The 21,142-nt window shown below is 36.0% G+C and overlaps 1 protein-coding gene across 1 annotated transcript in view; it reads left to right on the forward strand.

The window, feature by feature from the left end:
• The first annotated feature begins 1,693 nt into the window (after positions 1 to 1,693).
• dnm1b (dynamin 1b) overlaps positions 1,694 to 21,142 on the forward strand; it is a 36,860-nt gene continuing 17,411 nt past the window's right edge. Inside the window, exons 1-12 of the mRNA XM_016455785.1 lie at positions 1,694 to 2,046; positions 9,891 to 9,964; positions 11,678 to 11,827; positions 13,131 to 13,334; positions 13,470 to 13,568; positions 16,517 to 16,677; positions 16,860 to 17,002; positions 17,621 to 17,756; positions 17,843 to 17,910; positions 18,142 to 18,280; positions 19,593 to 19,679; positions 19,780 to 19,850. Coding sequence (XP_016311271.1) covers positions 1,886 to 2,046; positions 9,891 to 9,964; positions 11,678 to 11,827; positions 13,131 to 13,334; positions 13,470 to 13,568; positions 16,517 to 16,677; positions 16,860 to 17,002; positions 17,621 to 17,756; positions 17,843 to 17,910; positions 18,142 to 18,280; positions 19,593 to 19,679; positions 19,780 to 19,850 — 1,493 coding nt within the window. The 5' untranslated portion in view covers positions 1,694 to 1,885. The remainder of the gene's footprint in view (positions 2,047 to 9,890; positions 9,965 to 11,677; positions 11,828 to 13,130; positions 13,335 to 13,469; positions 13,569 to 16,516; positions 16,678 to 16,859; positions 17,003 to 17,620; positions 17,757 to 17,842; positions 17,911 to 18,141; positions 18,281 to 19,592; positions 19,680 to 19,779; positions 19,851 to 21,142) is intronic.

Genomic DNA, 21,142 nt, shown 5'->3' on the forward strand with positions numbered 1-21,142 from the left:
GCTTAATGTAGAAGTGTGGTTGTCATGACAGTCTCAAGAACATCTGATCTTTGAACTGTTACCTGCCGTCATCTGTAAGTTTCTTTCCTGGCCCTGCGGACTTGAATTTTATATCCTTCTTGAAGTCGTCGAAAAACTTCTTCATTCTTAGCGATACACTGTGTGCAAAAAAATGTTTTTCAAAAATGAAAAATAAGTTGTTCTGATTTATTTATAACTGTCAGACACGCCACCACCCAAGCGACGTGTTTACAACAGGAAGAGGACAGACTCTGAGGACAGACTTGTTTTATGGCGGGTGGCATCCAACGTTAAGGTGCATTACCGCCACCTACTATACTGGAGTGTGGACCAAGGACCACGATTTTCCACTAAAGTCCGATTACTATTTTCAGTACTTTCTAATTCCCCGCCATCCATTCCATCCGTCTCCGGATCACTTCCCGAATCTACGCAACTTCCTTCCATCGCCACCTCAGTCACACCCCAGTGTTGCCACCGCCCGGAATTCCTCGGCCGTGCTCAGTTCTGCGCCCTCACTCGGCTCGGAAGAAGCATTACATTCTCAGGAAAATGACTTTTTGCAAAAATACAAAATTACAAATTATTGTATGTGTACTGAAAACCTTTGCATTAAAGTTCAACACAGACAATTAAGTCAGGGATAGCACACAGTCAGCACTATCACAATAAACTCCAACATGTAAGGTAAGTCGTTTTAACATTTATTTCCTTAAAACCTGCTAAGGTTTTGTAACAAGTTACAAGCTACATAAGGACTAAAACAGCTGTCCAATTCGGTACTACTTTTTTTTTTAATACTACTAATTCATTAGATAGATCTTATTTATTTAACACTATTTATTAGTAGCTACATTGTAAGGACTATCCATCTAACAAAAATATGTGCTAAGCACGTTTTGCTAACATTCCCATCAAGTCATGAAAACGTTATTTCTGAATTTTCTCTGAGCATTCAAAAAGGTTTTAAATGGTTCAAAAAGGGGGATTTTCTTGGTTATATGAATGTCGAACATAACATTAAATGGAAAGTTCAATTTCATTATTTTGCAAAAATTATAGGAATTGCTTTGGAATGTTCTCTAAACCAGACAAACGTCCAACTCAATTTTTTTCTTCATGAATTATGTAGAAATAATGTTTTTGTGCTAGCGTTTTGAGAACGTTGTTAAAGACCAGATAACTTTGAATGAAAGTTCTAGAAGAATGTTTGTTCAGAACTTTTTGAGAGACCCTAACAAGAACGTTGGTCAAAGTTTTTAATATTCCCAGTATTAGCAGAGAAAAACGGTTCCAATTCGTCAAATTCATGTTTGAGGTATGAAAACGCACTCTTCAAGTAGGCTAATGTTAACTATTAATGTTAACTAATTTAGCTATAAACATTATTTTACTCTTAAAATCCAAAAACGCTTTTGTAAGACAAACCCATATCATGGATTGAAAATACAAATTTTCCTCCGAGTTTTAGGAATATGAACTAAACATCTTTATGCCTTATGGTGTTTTATTTTAGTGCTGCTTAGGTTTGATTTGTTTTATACATCACAAATATTGGAATAAAGAACGATCGTTTGATTATGTCGTCGCCCCCAGTGGCTGGTGAAGGTAATGCAGCATCCAGCGCTTCATCTCCGCGTCGCTCCAGCAGCAGCAGATCTCATAGCGGTGGTGAACAGGCAGGGAGCAGCGCCTAGGGAAGGAGGACGTATGTCGATTCGCCAAGGTGCCTGGAAAATTGAAGGAAACGCTGCAAGGGACAGCTTTTAGATATTTCGGGGCTTGCCAATTAGGGCTCCGTTCAGGGTCGATTACATCGGTTTTTCATTCACTGTGAAATAGAGCCTGTTATTTATCCCCCAAGATGGGCAATCGGGGAGTGGATGACTTGATTCCTCTGGTAAACAGACTGCAGGACGCCTTCTCTGCCATCGGACAAAATGCCAACCTGGACCTTCCTCAGATCGCAGTGGTCGGCGGCCAAAGTGCTGGGAAAAGCTCGGTTTTGGAGAACTTCGTTGGGAAGTAAGTGACTGATGACAAATTGATGGGCAGCATCACTCTACATGCATCCAGTTTTTCTGTATCATTAATTTGCCTTTCTGCACCGGACACAATTATTCAGTAATTACTTATAATGCATGCGTACCAAAACCAATGTTTATTTATCATGATATCGAGTTAGTTATTCATGGCAGTGAAGAGCTGCTCTGTTTTCAGGCAGGTTACGCTTATAAATCAGGTGCATTTGTTATGCATTGTCCCTTAACTGACAAAATAAAGCTGTTTTACCATGATTTACTTAATGCGGGACAAGCAGCCCACGAAGCTTGCCTCGGTCTCTCGACATGCTGTACATTTGCTTTAGACAGCAGCAGCCTCGTGAAGAAGATTGACAGAGAATGATGCTCATGGCTGACGTGTGTGTGTGTGTGTGTGTGTGTGTGTGTGTCCTTGCGAGGCCGTCATACTAGCGAGCTGCCAACCTACACCAGCATTTTTGGGCATCATGTGCGCGAGCGAGCTTTATGTATTAGGAAGAAAAAGGTTTTTTATGTGAAATATTGTGTCATATATTTTTAATTTACAAGCTAGAATAGCAGCTAATCACCTATGCTTCAGATAATGATGTTATGCTTCCATTAGACTGTTTTCAGGGTTTTGTATATAAAAGGTATAAAGGCATGTAGAGGCTGCTGATATAAAAAAAAAGATCTAAGTCGAGGGTTTAATGTTCAGTGGTTGCTTGTATCTGGTGTCAGAGGGTCTTCCCTGCTGTTCCTTTTCTGTTCACTCTAGTCAAAATCCTGAAGGAATGCTAATGGAATTTTGTGAATAAGTTGAAACCAATATTATTTGGACGATTTGATCCTTAAATTATTAGGTCACCCAAAATGAAAAGTCTGTCATCATTTACTCACCGTCATGTTGTTCCAAACTCGTATTTGATTGTGTGTGTGTGTGTGTGTGTGTGTCCTTGCGAGGCCGTCATACTAGCGAGCTGCCAACCTACACCAGCATTTTTGGGCATCATGTGCGCGAGCGAGCTTTATGTATTAGGAAGAAAAAGGTTTTTTATGTGAAATATTGTGTCATATATTTTTAATTTACAAGCTAGAATAGCAGCTAATCACCTATGCTTCAGATAATGATGTTATGCTTCCATTAGACTGTTTTCAGGGTTTTGTATATAAAAGGTATAAAGGCATGTAGAGGCTGCTGATATAAAAAAAAAGATCTAAGTCGAGGGTTTAATGTTCAGTGGTTGCTTGTATCTGGTGTCAGAGGGTCTTCCCTGCTGTTCCTTTTCTGTTCACTCTAGTCAAAATCCTGAAGGAATGCTAATGGAATTTTGTGAATAAGTTGAAACCAATATTATTTGGACGATTTGATCCTTAAATTATTAGGTCACCCAAAATGAAAAGTCTGTCATCATTTACTCACCGTCATGTTGTTCCAAACTCGTATTTGATTGCATCTTTTGTCCATGCATTGAAACTGAATGTTGACTGAGACTGTAATTTTGCCTTTTGTGGTCCATGGAAGGAAGTCATACAGGTTTGGAACAACATTCGGCTCAATAAATGATGGCAAAATGTGTATTGTATGTGTTATATCTGTTCATTTATATGACTCTCTGAGACAGATCAGCTCTTGCTTAAACTAAAATTTAATTCCATTCTATATATTTTTTTTATAACTAAGCGTAATGTTGGTGGTACACAAGTGAATTCTACTGTGGATGTGTGCACTACCATTCAAAAGTTTGAAGTAGTTAAGATTTCTAAATGTTTTTGAAAGAAGTGTCTTATGTTAGCTAAGATTACATTTATTTGATCACAAATGCATTAAAAACAGCAATACTGTGAAATATTATTAAACTGAAAATAACTGTATTCTTTTTAATTAATTCATTTCTGTAATGGTAAAGCTGAATTTTCAGTAGCCATTACTTCATTCCTCAGTGAGTTTGCTATTTTATTGCACATGTTTTGTGTTTGGCTCACAGCCAGTTGAGCTTTGCTTGTGTTCAGGACCAAGGACAGTTCTTTCAAAATCTGTGAAGGTGGCACTGTTTTGATTTGGTTAACATTATATGAACCAAGTATTAATAGTAAGAGACACTGATCTTTAAATAAATAAATTATATATAGTGAGTACATGAGAAAATTGAAAATTGTACAGTAAGCAATTAATTCAGCTCCATTTAAACTTCATTAGATACTTCTAAAGTTTCCCACTTAAAATAATTTTAAGATTAAGGTTAGAAAATCTCTCATTGACTTGGCATTAGAATGTTCACATTTCATAATACGAGTGATTATGTCATTGTATGCATGTTTTCTTGGATTTATTTCATGGTGAATTGCACAGCTGATAGAAAATAACATATAGGCGATTATTCTCAGGGCTCTACAGTGCGACCATTTCAGTCGCATTTGCGACTGAAAACTACTGCATGCGACTATGAAAACATATTTAGGAGCACCAGTGCGACTGTGATTAGTAACTTATTATTCTTGTTCTTATTCTATGGTTTTAATTATAATTTTAAAAAAGCTTATAAAATATATATATTTTTTAAAATTTGACATAAAAGATGACATACTTTTAATAAAGTTAGAAAAATGCCATTACAAAGGTAAAAACAAAATTCCACTGTAAATCACTTTAAGGAGTCAAATATCACCTTGTAATGGGAAGGCTAATTTTTTATCAAATTTTGGATTATTGATTAGAAGGTGCTCCTACATTTTTGACTGTGCTCCTAAATTTTTTAAGTGCTAGCATCTCATTACTCTGACCAAAAAACTGTTAATAAATAAATAAACCATGTACATGAACCCAAGCGTAGAGCCCTGATTCTAAGTGTCATGACAACAACAAAGCGTCTCTGATGCTTAACACTTGCCCTCTGTGCAAGTGCTGTTATTTGTTTCAGGAAATTCAAATCTAATTATCTCATTAGATCTCTGTTAAGATCTCTGGTTAAGAAAACCAACCTAATATGTTTTGCTAATCTTAGCTGGCCATCAAACTCTTCAGTCTGGTGTGGTTTGATAGCTTTAGGCACTTGCTCAGGCTAGCAGACCAGCTGAACACTTGTGGAGAGACCAGATAAGACCAGCAAAACACTTTAGGCTGGTTTAAGCTTGTATTTCCATCAGGGATGTTTGTTTTATGTGTCAAAAGGATTTGCAACACAGAGTTGTGTTTGAGTCAAAATATGCATAGATCCCCATCATTTGCAGGTTGCTATTAAGTCTAGCTTGCAACGTTGTGACGTTCTTCACTGCCTCGTAGACCTTCATTGTTATTCAGCAGGGCTTTCACTCAGTGTTATTGGTCACGCTACACTGTGAGCTCTGTGGACACTAAAGAGTCTGTCAAGCTTGTCAGCCACAAACAGATCCATTGACTGGCAGTACAATGCTCACAGCTGTTACAAGGACAGACTTCACAATGCTGTACGAGGACAGCTGTTTGGCTTGAAATGTGGTGTGTTGCTTGGCTAGATTTACAGTTTTCACAACTGCAATACTACTGTATATGTGGCCCTTAAAGGGACCGTTCATCGGAAAATCATTTGATTGATGACAGAATTGTCATTTAATAATTAGTTAATTGTCGTTTACCTTCTAAATTCTTTTTTGGAAGATATTTTGAAGGTTTAGACGCAACATGAGGATTGGTAAATGATTTAAAGCCATAGTTCTCCCAAAAATGAAACTTCTGTCATCATGTAGACACCAAGTTGTTTTCAAGAGTTCTTTCTTCTGTTAAACATAGAAGATATTTTGAAGAATGTGGGGGTAACCAGTCAATTGGTCTCCACACTAACTTCCATAGTAAGGAAAAAAACATTCTATGGAAGTTGATGGGGACCAGAAACTACCCTCTTAAAAATAAAGGTGCCTCAAAAGGTTCTTCACAGCGATGTCATAGAAGAACCATTGTTGGTTCCGCAAAGAACCATTCAGTCAAAGGTTATTTAAAGAACCATCTCTTTCTTACCTTTTTATAATCTGAAGAACCTTCTTTCACCACAAAGAACCTTTTGTGAAACAGAAAGGTTCTTCAGATGTTAAAGGTTCTTTATGAAACCATTTAGACAAAAAGGTTCTTCTATGGCATCGTGAAGCACCTTTATTTTTAAGAGTGTATTTGGTTACCAACATTCTTTAAAATATCTTCTTTTGTGTTCAGTAGAAGAAAGAAAATCTTTTTTGGAAGAGGTTTGGAAAAACGGATGTCATTTTGATGAAAAAGGATGAGTATATGATGACAGAATTTTCATTTCTGAAGAAAGAAAGAAAATGGCCTTATTTTTATTTATTTATTTAGGTTCAGTTTTGTTTTGGAACCCACTGTAAAATAAAAATATCTTAGCTTATGTTTCTTTCATGCTTGATTAATTTCCACGTAGATAAAACTGTTCTTTGGACTTATGTATGAGTTGAACGAACATGAGCTCATTCACACTGACACTTATGGTGCAATTTATCAGACAGATGTCATTATGAATGAGACATGGCCTTTAAAACGGAGGCACATGCTGATGTGGCCTAGCATGATGACGTGACAGTTAATTATGTGATGGTGCAGTCCGGCGGAAAGCAGCAGGATATCACAGCTGCTGTATGAATGTCATTAAACTGTCTGCAAGAGCAGATAAGACACTGTGTTTATGTGTGTCAATAAATGGGAAGTGCAGCATTAAGCTTGTCATGGGTGCTTGTGAAAGTTTGGTTTTTATGCTGCTTTGTTTTTAAATAGAGCTCAGCAGTGGCCACCTTGTTTTCTTTTTTGCAGCGGTCATGGTTCCTAAAATATATATATATTTTTTTCTATTCACTTTCTAAATAGAGATTTAAATAAATAATTATATAAATATATAAAGAGTTCTGTTCCTTGAAAAATATTATCAACCCCCAACTCTGCAATGGCAGTTCTTACCTATTCTGGAAGCGTGAATCCGTATTCAGAAAACGATTGCTAACGGTTGCCTGTTACATTACAGTACATAAAATATCACTTACCACATAAACAGAGTAAGGAGAGATGACTGAGGATGATGGCGAATGATTTGCAGATCCTCAGCACCACTGACAAAAGTCTAATCTTGTAAAATGTGTAGTAAGTACTTCCGCTCCATAGTATAAACAGGGTACGTGCAATCGCGAATCTCAAAAGTGAAAGTGAAACTAAAAAGCGATCGTGCATTCAAAAGCAGTTTCAATGCCATCCATAATAGTGGCTGCCTGATGCCCGCAATTTATATACAGTATAATTACCCAATGATATAACTGTGAGATACATTTTTAAAATATGTATTTTCCTCCCATCTCGTATTTACAGTATCTCACAGAAGTGAGTACACCCCTCACATTTTTGTAAATATTTTATTATATCTTTTCATGTGACCCCTTTAGGGGTTCCGTACACGTGTCATTTTCTTTCCGAACATGGTATTGGGATGCAGCAGATTGCGGGGGGTATGGGGGGGGATCATGATGTCAGCTCAACATCGTGATGTCTATCAGCCATCGGCGATGGACGATGGCATCACCTATCGGCCCAACCCTAATGTCTGACATTTTATTTTCAACTTATCACAGGAATAAATTAAATTTTAAAATATATTAAAATTAAACAGTTATTGTAAATTTTAATCAATATAATTTCACAATGTTTTGGTATATTTTTGATCAAATAATAGACTGCTTTCAAAAACACACATTTACATATATATAGTATGAGAGAGTGACTTGTTTATTTAATTACCAGCTTGATTACATCATTCACAGTGCTTCATTGGAGTGGGTGGTTGATGCTGAACTGCTTTTCTCTTCCTGACTGATTTGCTGTGGATTGTTCTCTTTAAGAATAATGTGAAGTGTAGTTCTTCATCTGAAATGTGGCTATTATAGTTGAAATTATGCTGACTGACAGTTTAAACAGAAGCGTGTGACATAATTTTAATTTAATAACCTCAAAGCTCACAGAAGATCTGTCTTAAAAGGTTTTTACAAAGTCATTAAAAAAACAATTTCTAATAAAAACTATTGTTTGCTTGTTAACATTGCAGGCAGCTTATAACTGTACATCATATGATACTATTAATATAAAAATATTTGACTAATTTCTTTCTTTTCAGTAATTTTTTTATCAGGAGGTTTTTAAAATCAATCAAATCAAAGTATCTTTAATATGGATTCTATATTGGAGAAAAACATGATTTATCATATGTTTACTTCAAGTTTCTTAAGAGAGAAATATTATTTTTGTTATTTTTACCTGAATTATTGAGCATTACTATGCGTTAAATACATGCCTGTTTGCCTGTTTCACTCAGGCAAATAAACAAAGGGAATATTCAAAAAGTAATTAAAGTTAAAACAATTAATAGTAAAAACAGAAGATAAGAAATCAGTTATTCAATACTACGGTTAGGACACACAAGACTTAATAATAAATTATTTCTTATGAACAAAGTGAACACAGATAAATGTGAGGTTTGTAAATGCAAAGTGTAGAGCTTGTTCTGTTAAACTGAAGAAAGGAAAAAACTTAAGCAGTGCATCATCAAATGTTAAGGCATTAATTAATTTTTTGCATGAAACTGGTTTTATTAGAAGAATTTCAGATGAGATCAATGAAGCCATGATTTTACACACTCCGGTATTGTAGGTGGCAGTATGCACCGTTAATGTTGGTCTGTAGCGTGCCATAAAACTAAAAGGAACTCCGCAGGAAGCTACAGTTACTCTGACAAATAATGAACAATGACTAGATTTTTGCTGCTCTTCTATGAAAAACTCACTGTAAGAAGTATTTTCTCAGTATTTTTCTAATTCCTACCTAATTTCTACCACTACATATATGTAGGTTTCCTTATATCCTACAAAATATGAACTGTGTTTTGAGACTGACAACTAGTGAACGTAATTCACAGCAGTCCTAAAATAAAAAGTCTGTTGCCCTATATTTATTATACAAACATCCTCATCAATTATTGTTCTGCACATTACAGCACTTCAATGAGGATGATAAGAGATCATTTGAGAACCTATTATGATAAGATACCTGTATATAACCATCATAATTACTTTATTATGTTAACACAGTCAATATGAATTACATAATTGCACTGTAAAAATAATGTAAATTACATTAGCTACCTACAAAAGAGAGATTAGATTGTGTAGAGGCTATTTTAAACATCCAGTCTTTGAAATCCATAAAGGTGGTCAGTGGTGAAATGCAATTACATGTTTTTCTTCTTTCTAAACATATCCACTAATGTTGAAAGCACTTCTGCCTAATGGCCAGAACTCACAGCACTCTCTCACACTCCTTAGAGAGCTCTTTCTTCAACCCTATCTCCAAATCTCATAACTAAGAGAGGCCTAGTTACGAATATACTGGCAACAGACATATATGAAAAATTGAACTAGTGCTACTAATATCTAGAACAAGTACAAAGCTGAGTTATGCAGTAAATTGCCAGAGCAGCACTAGCACTGGCATGTTTTTAATTAAGTCAGTACATCTGTTTTTCAGGATGAGCTGTTTTAGTGTGAATATACACTGAGAGTCATCGTTAGATTAAAAATGAAGAGTTGTTATTCACGGTAATTATATGTATGAACTTTCATTGCCTTGTAAAAGCAGTTTAAAACATAGCAGCATGACTTTATAAAAGTATTTATATTTTTTGCATTGCTTTGCACTGATTTATTCTTCGGATTTTTAAAAAGAAAATGTACATCTCTTTATGTAATATTTGTATGCTAGAAATTAACTTTGATATTCTTTGCATATAAAAACAACGTGACTCAATGAATGCTGCCTCTTTTTCCTTTTAGGGATTTTCTGCCTCGTGGCTCTGGTATCGTCACTCGGCGTCCCCTAGTGCTACAGCTCATCAACTGCCCTACTGGTAAATATCTTGCTTGCATTAGAAGGAAGACAAAAAGCGCTGTAGTGTTTAAAGGCATGTTTTTAAGGAATAGGTCACCCAGAAATTATAATTTGTAGAACATTTACTCAGGCCATCCAAATTATAGATGAGTTTGTTTCTTCACCAGAAACGTTTTGGAGAAATCAAGCGTAGCATTAGTTCTGGCAGGTCACGTTAGTCAAGCTCGCATCAGCTGACTCTCAGCTGATCCCCATCTACCTATAGGAATACGACACCTATCTAAGGGTGCTTTCACACCTGGCCTGTTGTTTCGGAACGTGGCGCATTTCCCACCTTAGCTCGGTTCGTTTGGGCATATGTGAACATGGCAATCGCGCTTGGATCCGCGCCGAAACAATCGGTCCGAGATCGCCTGAACGAGGTGGTCTCGGCTCGATTGAAAACGAACTCTGGAGCGGGTCGGTTGTAGTGAGAAAGCAATCCGATCCAACGGACCAACGAACCAGGCTATATCACAATTTATGATGGGTAATTACGTAAGTTCCGTGAAAAGCATTAGCTTTGTTATTTGCTAATACCTCAAAATGAAGCTGTTATCGTTCCATCCTGACGGATGACAGCTGTGACAGCTAGTGGAATCCCGGAAAATAAACTGGAACTTTGACCAATGAGAGAATAGTTTACTCGCGCATGACTTGAATTAACAAACTTGGTCCGTTTAGAAACTTTGCCATGTGAAAGCGAACTGCACCAAGAATAAAAAGCAACATTGTATTAATTTTAGTCCCTGTTTCGGAACAAAGTAATCGATCTACAGGTGTGAAAGCACCCTAAGCAGTCATATATAAGCTCCCTCAGCATTATCAGCAGTTTTCGCATTGCTCAATAGCTAATTACCCTCCTCCATCCCCAACTCCTCCTCTGTCAGTCAGGATTCAGCCTTCTAATTCTCCGTTGAATCAGACTAATTCTAAAATGTGTATATAAAATTATTGAACTTTAACAATATCTGCAATACATTTATGTTGTGGGTGCCGTCAGAATGAGAGTCCAAACAGCTGATAAAAACCACAATTTTCCACAAGTAATCCACACGATTCCAGTCCATCAATTAATGTCTTGTAAAGTGAAAAGCTGCCTGTTTGTAATAAACAAATCCATCATTAAGGCATAATTTTTAACATTAAAATCATCACTTCTAGCCAAAATACGAAGCCATAATCCATAATAACACTTCCTCCAGTGATTAAGTCAATTGCTTGTTGTCCTCTCACATCAAAATCCACCAAAATATGTTTAGAAGTGTTTTGGACTTTTTTCACTTGTAAACAGTGCTTGATCTGTGCATATTTCTCTCCTGATTTAGATGAGATGACTTCTTCACTGAAGAAAGCCATTTTTTCCATAGAGGGCTCGTTTGAAGTTAAAAGCGTCTTAATTATGGATTTGTTTCTCACATACACTCAGTTATTCACTTCACAAGATGTGAATTAATGGACTGGAGTCTTGAGGATTATTGTGATGTTTTTATCAGCTGTTTGGACTCTAATTCTGACGGCACCCATTCACTGCAGATGATCCATTGGTTAGCAAGTGATTTAATGCTAAATTTCTCCAAATCTCTCCTGGTGAAGAAACAAGGTGATACATTTTCATTTTTTTGGGTGAAGTGCTCCTTTAAGGCAAAACTAAAAAGCAGTTTTGTTAAAATTTCTGATTGCTTATTTCCAGAATATGCTGAGTTTTTGCATTGCAAAGGGAAGAAGTTTACAGATTTTGATGAGGTTCGTCAGGACATTGAGGCAGAGACAGATCGCATCACTGGCCAAAACAAAGGCATTTCACCGGTCCCTATCAATCTGCGCGTCTATTCGCCTCATGGTACTTACATTCATGCACATACAGACATTTAACCATGATCATATCTAAATATTCTGTTACATATAACCATGCATTGGGAAATATGACATATAATCCTGTCACCCCTTGTTTTCATCGCCAGTTTTGAATCTCACCCTTGTGGACTTGCCTGGTATGACCAAAGTGCCGGTAGGGGACCAGCCGCATGACATTGAGTTTCAGATCAGGGATATGCTAATGCAGTTTGTGACTAAGGAGAACTGCTTGTTGCTGGCTGTGTCTCCGGCCAACTCTGACCTGGCCAACTCAGATGCCCTCAAGATTGCCAAGGAGGTGGACTCTGCAGTGAATGGGTGCCGTCAGAATGAGAGTCCAAACAGCTGATAAAAACCACAATTTTCCACAAGTAATCCACACGATTCCAGTCCATCAATTAATGTCTTGTAAAGTGAAAAGCTGCCTGTTTGTAATAAACAAATCCATCATTAAGGCATAATTTTTAACATTAAAATCATCACTTCTAGCCAAAATACGAAGCCATAATCCATAATAACACTTCCTCCAGTGATTAAGTCAATTGCTTGTTGTCCTCTCACATCAAAATCCACCAAAATATGTTTAGAAGTGTTTTGGACTTTTTTCACTTGTAAACAGTGCTTGATCTGTGCATATTTCTCTCCTGATTTAGATGAGATGACTTCTTCACTGAAGAAAGCCATTTTTTCCATAGAGGGCTCGTTTGAAGTTAAAAGCGTCTTAATTATGGATTTGTTTCTCACATACACTCAGTTATTCACTTCACAAGATGTGAATTAATGGACTGGAGTCTTGAGGATTATTGTGATGTTTTTATCAGCTGTTTGGACTCTAATTCTGACGGCACCCATTCACTGCAGATGATCCATTGGTTAGCAAGTGATTTAATGCTAAATTTCTCCAAATCTCTCCTGGTGAAGAAACAAGGTGATACATTTTCATTTTTTTGGGTGAAGTGCTCCTTTAAGGCAAAACTAAAAAGCAGTTTTGTTAAAATTTCTGATTGCTTATTTCCAGAATATGCTGAGTTTTTGCATTGCAAAGGGAAGAAGTTTACAGATTTTGATGAGGTTCGTCAGGACATTGAGGCAGAGACAGATCGCATCACTGGCCAAAACAAAGGCATTTCACCGGTCCCTATCAATCTGCGCGTCTATTCGCCTCATGGTACTTACATTCATGCACATACAGACATTTAACCATGATCATATCTAAATATTCTGTTACATATAACCATGCATTGGGAAATATGACATATAATCCTGTCACCCCTTGTTTTCATCGCCAGTTTTGAATCTCACCCTTGTGGACTTGCCTGGTATGACCAAAGTGCCGGTAGGGGACCAGCCGCATGACATTGAGTTTCAGATCAGGGATATGCTAATGCAGTTTGTGACTAAGGAGAACTGCTTGTTGCTGGCTGTGTCTCCGGCCAACTCTGACCTGGCCAATTCAGATGCCCTCAAGATTGCCAAGGAGGTGGACCCTCAGGGTGGGTCATCATCCAGCAATGACTAAAAATGTTCTAAAATATTTGCATACTTGCAGGCTTACCTTGATTTGTAAAGCTCTTTTCATTGTAAAATTGTATTTGATCATGCATCAATGTTTGTGTGTTTCTGAGTAGGTTTGAGAACTATAGGTGTGATCACTAAATTGGATCTAATGGATGAAGGAACCGATGCACGTGACATTCTGGAGAACAAGCTTCTTCCTTTACGTAGAGGTAAAGTCAGTGTGCAAAGAGTAGCATTCATACTCTTTCCACATAAATAGTGGGTGGTCATGGACAATTTGTAAATAACAATGAACAGTGATTCCCAGGCCAGAATGAGTGAAGATAATGTTATTTTTTAATTTATGCTTTAAAATATTGAGTTGGTTAAATGGTTAAATATGTCTGTCACCAATGTACTGGTCATTTTTATTTAAAGGAATTAAATAATTACATGATTTAAAAGTGCTTTAAGGGAAAATAAAATATGAAAAAAGAAAGAAAAATAGTAAAAGAACAAGAATTTATATTTACTGTTTACTATTTTAACTATTTGCACATAATATTTTTATTTTACTGAAAGGATTCCAGGAAACTGTGTTCATTAAATATATTCACAGTATCCACATAGTCACTCTTATGCCTAATATGCTGAAAACGACTAAGTTAATGTTTCTTGTCTTGTCACATTCAATTACAAACTGAATTACTTGAATCACACAAATGATTTATTTTACATTTAAAATGGCAAAATTTGACAAAATTAGTAATTTTTGGTGTTACTGTTAATCATTTAACATTTCTGTTATAAACCGTAGATAAATATTTAATGTGTAACTGCTTACAGCTCATTTTGCACCATCCTAATAACATACAGAGCAATGTGTAATGGAGTACAGCAGAGCAGCATCAAGCATATCAAATATTTGGGGGGACAGTTTGACCAATTCTGATTACTGATGATAAATCATATTTATTCACCACTGAATGGTAAATAAATGTGTCTGGTCTCTTGAAAGCCAAATGCAAAATGTATAAAGAGGTCAGGCATTTATTTATATATTTATTTGTCTATAAGGGCACTCAGACACAAAAACACCTCAAAAGATCCAAGAGAGCAAAAGATGGCTATTAAACCTGCAACACACTTCAGGGAGAAATCTTCTGTAGAGGACATTTTTGCTTTTGAAGCCTTTGATGCTCTATTAAGTCTAAGTCTGCCAGTGCATTTTAGCAGCTGCTATTCTTTCTGCACTTATAGATGACCTTTCTCCCCTATTATTCACATTACATTTACATTTACTTTTAATCATTTAGCAGAAGCTTTTATCCAAAACAACTTACAAAAGAAGACAATAGGAGCAATCAAACCAACAAAAGAGAAACAATATACAAGTGCTGTGACAATCCCGATTAGTCTAATGCAGTACACGTAGCAAGGTTTTTTTAATAAAAAAGAAAAAGAAAAAAAGTAGATAGAATAGAAATAGAATAGAAAGTGCTAATGTTAGAGGGTCAAGTTTTTTATAATAAAAAATAAATAAATATGTAAATAGAATAGAAATAGAATAGAAAGTGCTAGTGTTAGAGGGTCTAGTTTTTTATAATAAATAAAAGCAAAAATTGGGAAATGGAATAGAAATAGAAGAGAAAGTGCTAGTGTTAGAGGGTCAAGTTTTTTTATAATAAATAAAAGAAAATATGGAAATAGAATAGAAATAGAATAGAAAGTGCTCGTGTTAGAGGGTCAAGTTTTTATAATAAATAAAAGAAAATATGGAAATAGAATAGATATAGAATAGAACGTGCTAGTGTTAGAGGGTCAAGATTTTTTCATAATAAATAAAAGAAAATATGGGAATAGAATAGAAATAGAATAAAAAAGTGCTAGTGTTAGAGGGTCAAGTTTTTTTCATAATAAATAAAAGAAAATATGGAAATAGGATAGAAAGTGCTAGTGTTAGAGGGTCAAGTTTTTTCATAATAAATAAAAGAAAATATGGAAATAGGATAGAAAGTGCTAGTGTTAGAGGGTCAAGTGTAGATGGAAGAGACGTATCTTTAGCCATTTCTTGAAGATGGCTAAAGACTCAGCTGCTTGGATCGAGTTGGGCAGGTCATTCCACCAGCAGAGAACATTGTTATAACATTATTGATTACTTGTCACATAGCATATTCTATTTACCTAGTTCCTTACTAGATAACACACTTCCCGTTAAAATTAGACTAGTTTATTCAATTAACTTATTTAAATTAAAGGTGACATATCATGAAAATCTGACTTTTCCAGGTTTTAAGTGCTATAATCAGGTCCCTGGTGCATCTACCAACCAAGGAAACGTGAAAAAGATTAACCCAGTAACTTTGTTTTGGTAAGCCTTTTTCTGCAAGCGTCTGAGAAAACGAGCGCGTCTGATTTCGCTCCCTTGGTGACATGGCAAAGGGATCTCATTATAATATTACCGCCCCTTAATCTGTAAATGTAATACACCCACAGTGCTGTCATTGTGTTTTTGCAAGTGACAACGGTGTACCAGCTCTAATGCCATGGCGAAAGTTTCAGCAAATATATTGTAAAAAGGGGCATAATATGTCTCCTTTAAGGAAAACTTTTCTATACATATACAAGACTAAAACAAGTTCTTTTAAACAAATGACTTGCTGGATCTAAGTTATGTTATTATTTTAGACAATAACAAGCAATAGCGTGCTAAAGAAAATTACATTTATTGTTACTATATGCAACATCAGATGAGCAGGTAGGAAGAGATTGGTCTCAGTACTGGCATTAATGCTGTTATTGCTCATTAACTGACGCAACACACATCATGGTCATCATGTAGCCATCCATAATAACCGAACTCCATCATAACTGAACATTAAATGCCAACACGTCTTTCTCTTCACTGAAAAACACATAAAATTACACTTAATTTTACCATTTACTCTCCAAATGCAGTTACTAATATATGTTCCCATTTATTTCCTCATAACTTTACATTTAAGAGCTTATTTAATCAAAATGTGGGATAGTCCACCTTGTGAAAGTAATTTAACAGCTATACTTCTACATTTTCTGAAAGATAATGGGTTCGAAGTTATTTGTTGACTATGTCCAGTGTACTACGTTTGGTCATGCTGATTGTTTGTAACAATGTCAAACTGGATGCTCCCTGTAGGCTACATTGGGGTTGTGAACCGCAGTCAGAAGGACATTGATGGCAAGAAAGACATCACTGCTGCAATAGCAGCGGAGAGGAAGTTCTTCCTCACCCATCCAGCCTACCATCACCTGGCCGATCGCATGGGGACTCCGTACCTGCAGAAAGTTCTTAACCAGGTTGAATGACAGCGAGAGTCACTCATGCAATTGTTTTTCTGCATGTTTTTTTATATACCCCACTGCCATTTTGATAAAGAAGAATATAGCCTTATGTATATTGTTATTTATAAACAAACACAAATCATGTTTACTGTAAGAGAGATTCTGACTAGTAACCAAGGGTTTCTGTTCTCATTTAGCAATTAACTAACCACATCCGAGACACTCTGCCAGGACTGAGGAACAAACTTCAGAGCCAGCTACTGTCCATTGAGAAAGAGGTGGAGGAGTACAAGCACTTCCGCCCTGATGATCCTTCTCGCAAAACCAAGGCTCTGCTACAGTGAGTCTGATATGTATTGCACATTTGAACACTTACAGCCCATGCACGTAAGTTTGGAGTCAGATTTTTAAAGATTTGTTGTTGGTGGTGTCAAAAGAAATGAATATTTTTATTCAGCAAGGATTCATTAAATTGATCAGTGACAAGACATTTATGATGTTACAAAATAATTCTATTTTAAATAAATGATGTTCTCTCAAACTTTCTTTTCATCAAAGAATCCTGAAAAAATAATAAAAGAAGTCTTGAACCCTGAAAATGAGCAAAATTCAGAATTGCCTTCAGAGGAATAAATTGCATTTTAAAGGATATCAAAATAAAAAAAGTGTATGAGAACATTTAATGTACTTTAAAAAGTACATTTTAAAGTATATTAAAAACCCTTTGCAGGGTCACGAGGGGAGCTAGAGCCTAAGAAAACTGTTATTTTAAATCATAATAATAGTGTAATAATATTTCATAATATTTCTGAGCATAAGAGGCTTCTTTAAAAAACATTAAAAATCTTACTGACTCCAAACGTTTGAACAGTAGTGTATCATTATACATGTGTGTGTGTTTCTGTGTGAAGGTTTGAATCTGTGACTCGCACATAAAACACTGTTCTCTGGTTTAAAGGATGGTGCAGCAGTTTGCGGTGGATTTTGAGAAGTGCATTGAGGGTTCAGGAGATCAGGTGGACACAGTGGAGCTGTCTGGAGGTGCGAGGATCAATCGCATCTTTCACGAGCGCTTCCCCTTTGAGCTGGTTAAGGTAATTTCATCATAAAGAGCAAAATTACAGTATATCCTCTCAAATTATATCAAGTAGGTGTTTCTGTGTCTGCTAATGATGACTAGATGGAGTTTGATGAGAAAGAGCTGCGTAAGGAGATCAGTTACGCCATCAAGAACATCCACGGTATCAGGTGTGCATCTGCCTCTACCCCAGAAACACACAGTCACACACATTCAACAGCTCTCCTGCTCTGAGATCAAACTCGCTTTGATGTTACTGTGACATTCTGAGCTACTGCGTGCTAGATTTAAAGTACTGTACAATGAGAACCATGCCATGAAATATGAATTGCAATGACAAACAACTGTAAAGCACATCATTTAGATCTCTGACTGCTCTGTTCATCCCTTTCACTTGTCAGAACCGGTCTGTTTACTCCAGACATGGCCTTCGAGACTATTGTTAAACGGCAGATTGCAAAGATCAAAGAGCCATGTCAGAAATGTGTGGACCTTGTCATCACTGAGCTGGTCAATACAGTCAGGCAGTGCACCAAGAAGGTAAAACCCCATAGCTTCACATACACTACAATTCAAAGGTTTGGGGTCAGTACTTTTTTTTATTTATTTATACTTTTATTCTGCAAGAAAGCATTCATTTGATCAGAATGTCACAAAATACTTATATTTTTAATAAATGCTGTTCTTTAGAAACAGGACACATTAGAAACATTTTGGAATCATGTTTTCCACAAAATTATTCAGCTGCACAACTTTTTTTTAACAGTAATAATAATAAGAAATGTTTCTTGAGCACCAAATCAGCGTATTAGAATGATTTCTAAAGGATCATGTGACACTGAAGACTGGAGCTTTTACATCACAGGATTATATTACATTCTATGCAAGTAGGGGAAAAAGGTTTCATTGTGGTTTTAAATTGTAATCACATTATTAGTGTTTCACTTTATTTCTGATCAAATAAATGCAGCCTTGGGTAAGCGACTTCTTTCAAAAACATTAAATAATCTTACTGACACCAAATTCATGTTTCAATTTTCCATATATGAAGAGTTCAGATGCAAAAGCCTCTAAGTGCCATCTGAAATTTTCTTCTAAAAATCTTTCAAAGAAAAGAACCTATTCATTGCCATTAAAGTGATATTACTGAACCTACAAATAGGAGCCTGATCAAAATGCTAATTTTATCGACCCTATATGATGCCACTTTGAGTGAATTTTAGCCTGTCATATTTAACCCCTGAATAAAAATATTTACATTTTTTAATTAATTAATTTAAAAAAGTACCACTTTGAGTGAATTTTAGCCTGTGTCAAGAACATGTACAGGTCATATTTAACCCCTGAATAAAAATATTTACATTTTTTAATTAATTAATTTAAGAAAGTAATTAAATTCAATTAATTAAAAAAAAAATATATTTTTTTCTATGTTTGAATTGTGGCACACAAAAAGTTCTCAAAAATATACATTGTTTAAATAGTAAAATATTGCGTTTCCCAGAATACATTTCATTTATAAAAAAATAAATAAAAAATCGAGACACATTGTAATAATGAGAATGGGGATGGGGGATTTGGTTAATTGTCAGCTAAATAATGCAAAACTCTTTTCCAGCAATTAAATGATTATTTTTACATTAGGCTTCATTGTCTTCGTGCATATAAGAATTTATTATTTTAATTGGGGGGTGAATATCCGTGTTTTTCCGTGAGCTCCATTCATGAACTGATAATCACTGAAATCCCTTGTCCATTTGTCTGCAGTAATAAGATTTGCTTGAACAATAAGCCCCGCTTATTGTCTCAGCTGTTGTAGTTGATCCAGTATGTTTTTTTTTTTTTGGGACAGCTGGCTCAGTACCCCATGCTTAGAGAGGAAATGGAGAGGATTGTCACCCAGCACATCCGAGATCGAGAGAGTCGCACCAAGAATCAGGTACCTGCTAACCCTCACATATACAAACTCAAGTGGTAAAACCAAGCTACAGCTTCAACTGAAAAATAAATAGTGACGTGTATTCTTTTCCTGCCATTAGGTCATGTTGCTAATTGACATCGAGTTAGCATACATGAACACCAATCATGAGGATTTCATCGGTTTTGCAAAGTAAGAACATTGTTAACCATTTACTAGCATTATTGTTTGTCACTTAAAAACGCAAACAGCTAGAACACTCCAACATAACTGTGAGGAGATCATCAGGCTCATTGAAACTAATGGTAAAACCAAGCTACAGCTTCAACTGAAAAATAAATAGTGACATGTGTATTATTTTCCTGCCATTAGGTCATGTTGCTAATTGACATCGAGTTAGCATACATGAACACCAATCATGAGGATTTCATCGGTTTTGCAAAGTAAGAACATTGTTAACCATTTACTAGCATTATTGTTTGTCACTTAAAAACGCAAACAGCTAGAACACTCCAACATAACTGTGAGGAGATCATCAGGCTCATTGAAACTAATACTGAAAATGTCGTTCAATGAATGCTTTCTGTAGAGCAATTCAGAAGAACCATCATTAAATGAGAGCCTTTTTCAAAGGCGCAGTGATGATAGACAGAGATTGTGTCCTCTGTGATCCCTAGATATGCACAGTAGACCTACAGACTGATTCAAATAGACATCCTAAATGTGACTCTACAGTAATTTTGCAGTTTAAAAGTGTCTGTTCGCCATACATTTTAGTTAATATTCTAATCTTCTATCAGTTTCGACCTTTATAAATCCTTTGGCAGAATCAAATCCATGGAATTTATTATTGAATCTGATCACCACTTTTGAATGAAGCCTAGCCAGGCTGGTTTGTCCTATTGTGAGTTTGATCATAGTCTAGTATGTGGGCCAGCATATGCCACTCTGTTTTCCAGCTTTTGCAGTTTAGCTGAAAGGTTGGAATACACTACACTACTTTTGTACAGATCTTTGCCTGGATTTGCAGTCTGGACAATTTGATGCTAGCTGCCGAGAGTCAGAGTCAGTCAGCAGTCGGAGCTGACCATGTATGATGGACACCAACTCCAGTTTTTTAGCTTTAGACTGATTCCATCCGATCGAATGATGTCAGAAATGTTTCATAATTTGAGCCGATTTTAGAGCACATATTATTTTCATTTATCATTCATCTCTTAGAAGTGAGTCAAGTTTCTGTGAGAGTTTGTTGTGTTGGGAATGACTTAAAAGCCATAGTGTGTGATTGTCAGTCATTTAGTGCATGAAACCAAAGTTGGCAAGTGCATAATGTTTAGTTTTTTTTTAATCTGTAGTGTATTCCAGCCCTTAGGAGGTCATGTTAAGAAGTCAGATGGTGACACCAGTATCTGTTTTTTTGGCAGTGACCCCCAAAATTCAAACTCATGCCAAATGGTCTTGTGGCTATTAGATATCCATAAGTT

This window comes from Sinocyclocheilus anshuiensis, unplaced genomic scaffold (genome assembly GCF_001515605.1).
Source record: "Sinocyclocheilus anshuiensis isolate Anshui unplaced genomic scaffold, SAMN03320099.WGS_v1.1 scaffold399, whole genome shotgun sequence".
NCBI classification, from domain to species: domain Eukaryota; kingdom Metazoa; phylum Chordata; class Actinopteri; order Cypriniformes; family Cyprinidae; genus Sinocyclocheilus; species Sinocyclocheilus anshuiensis.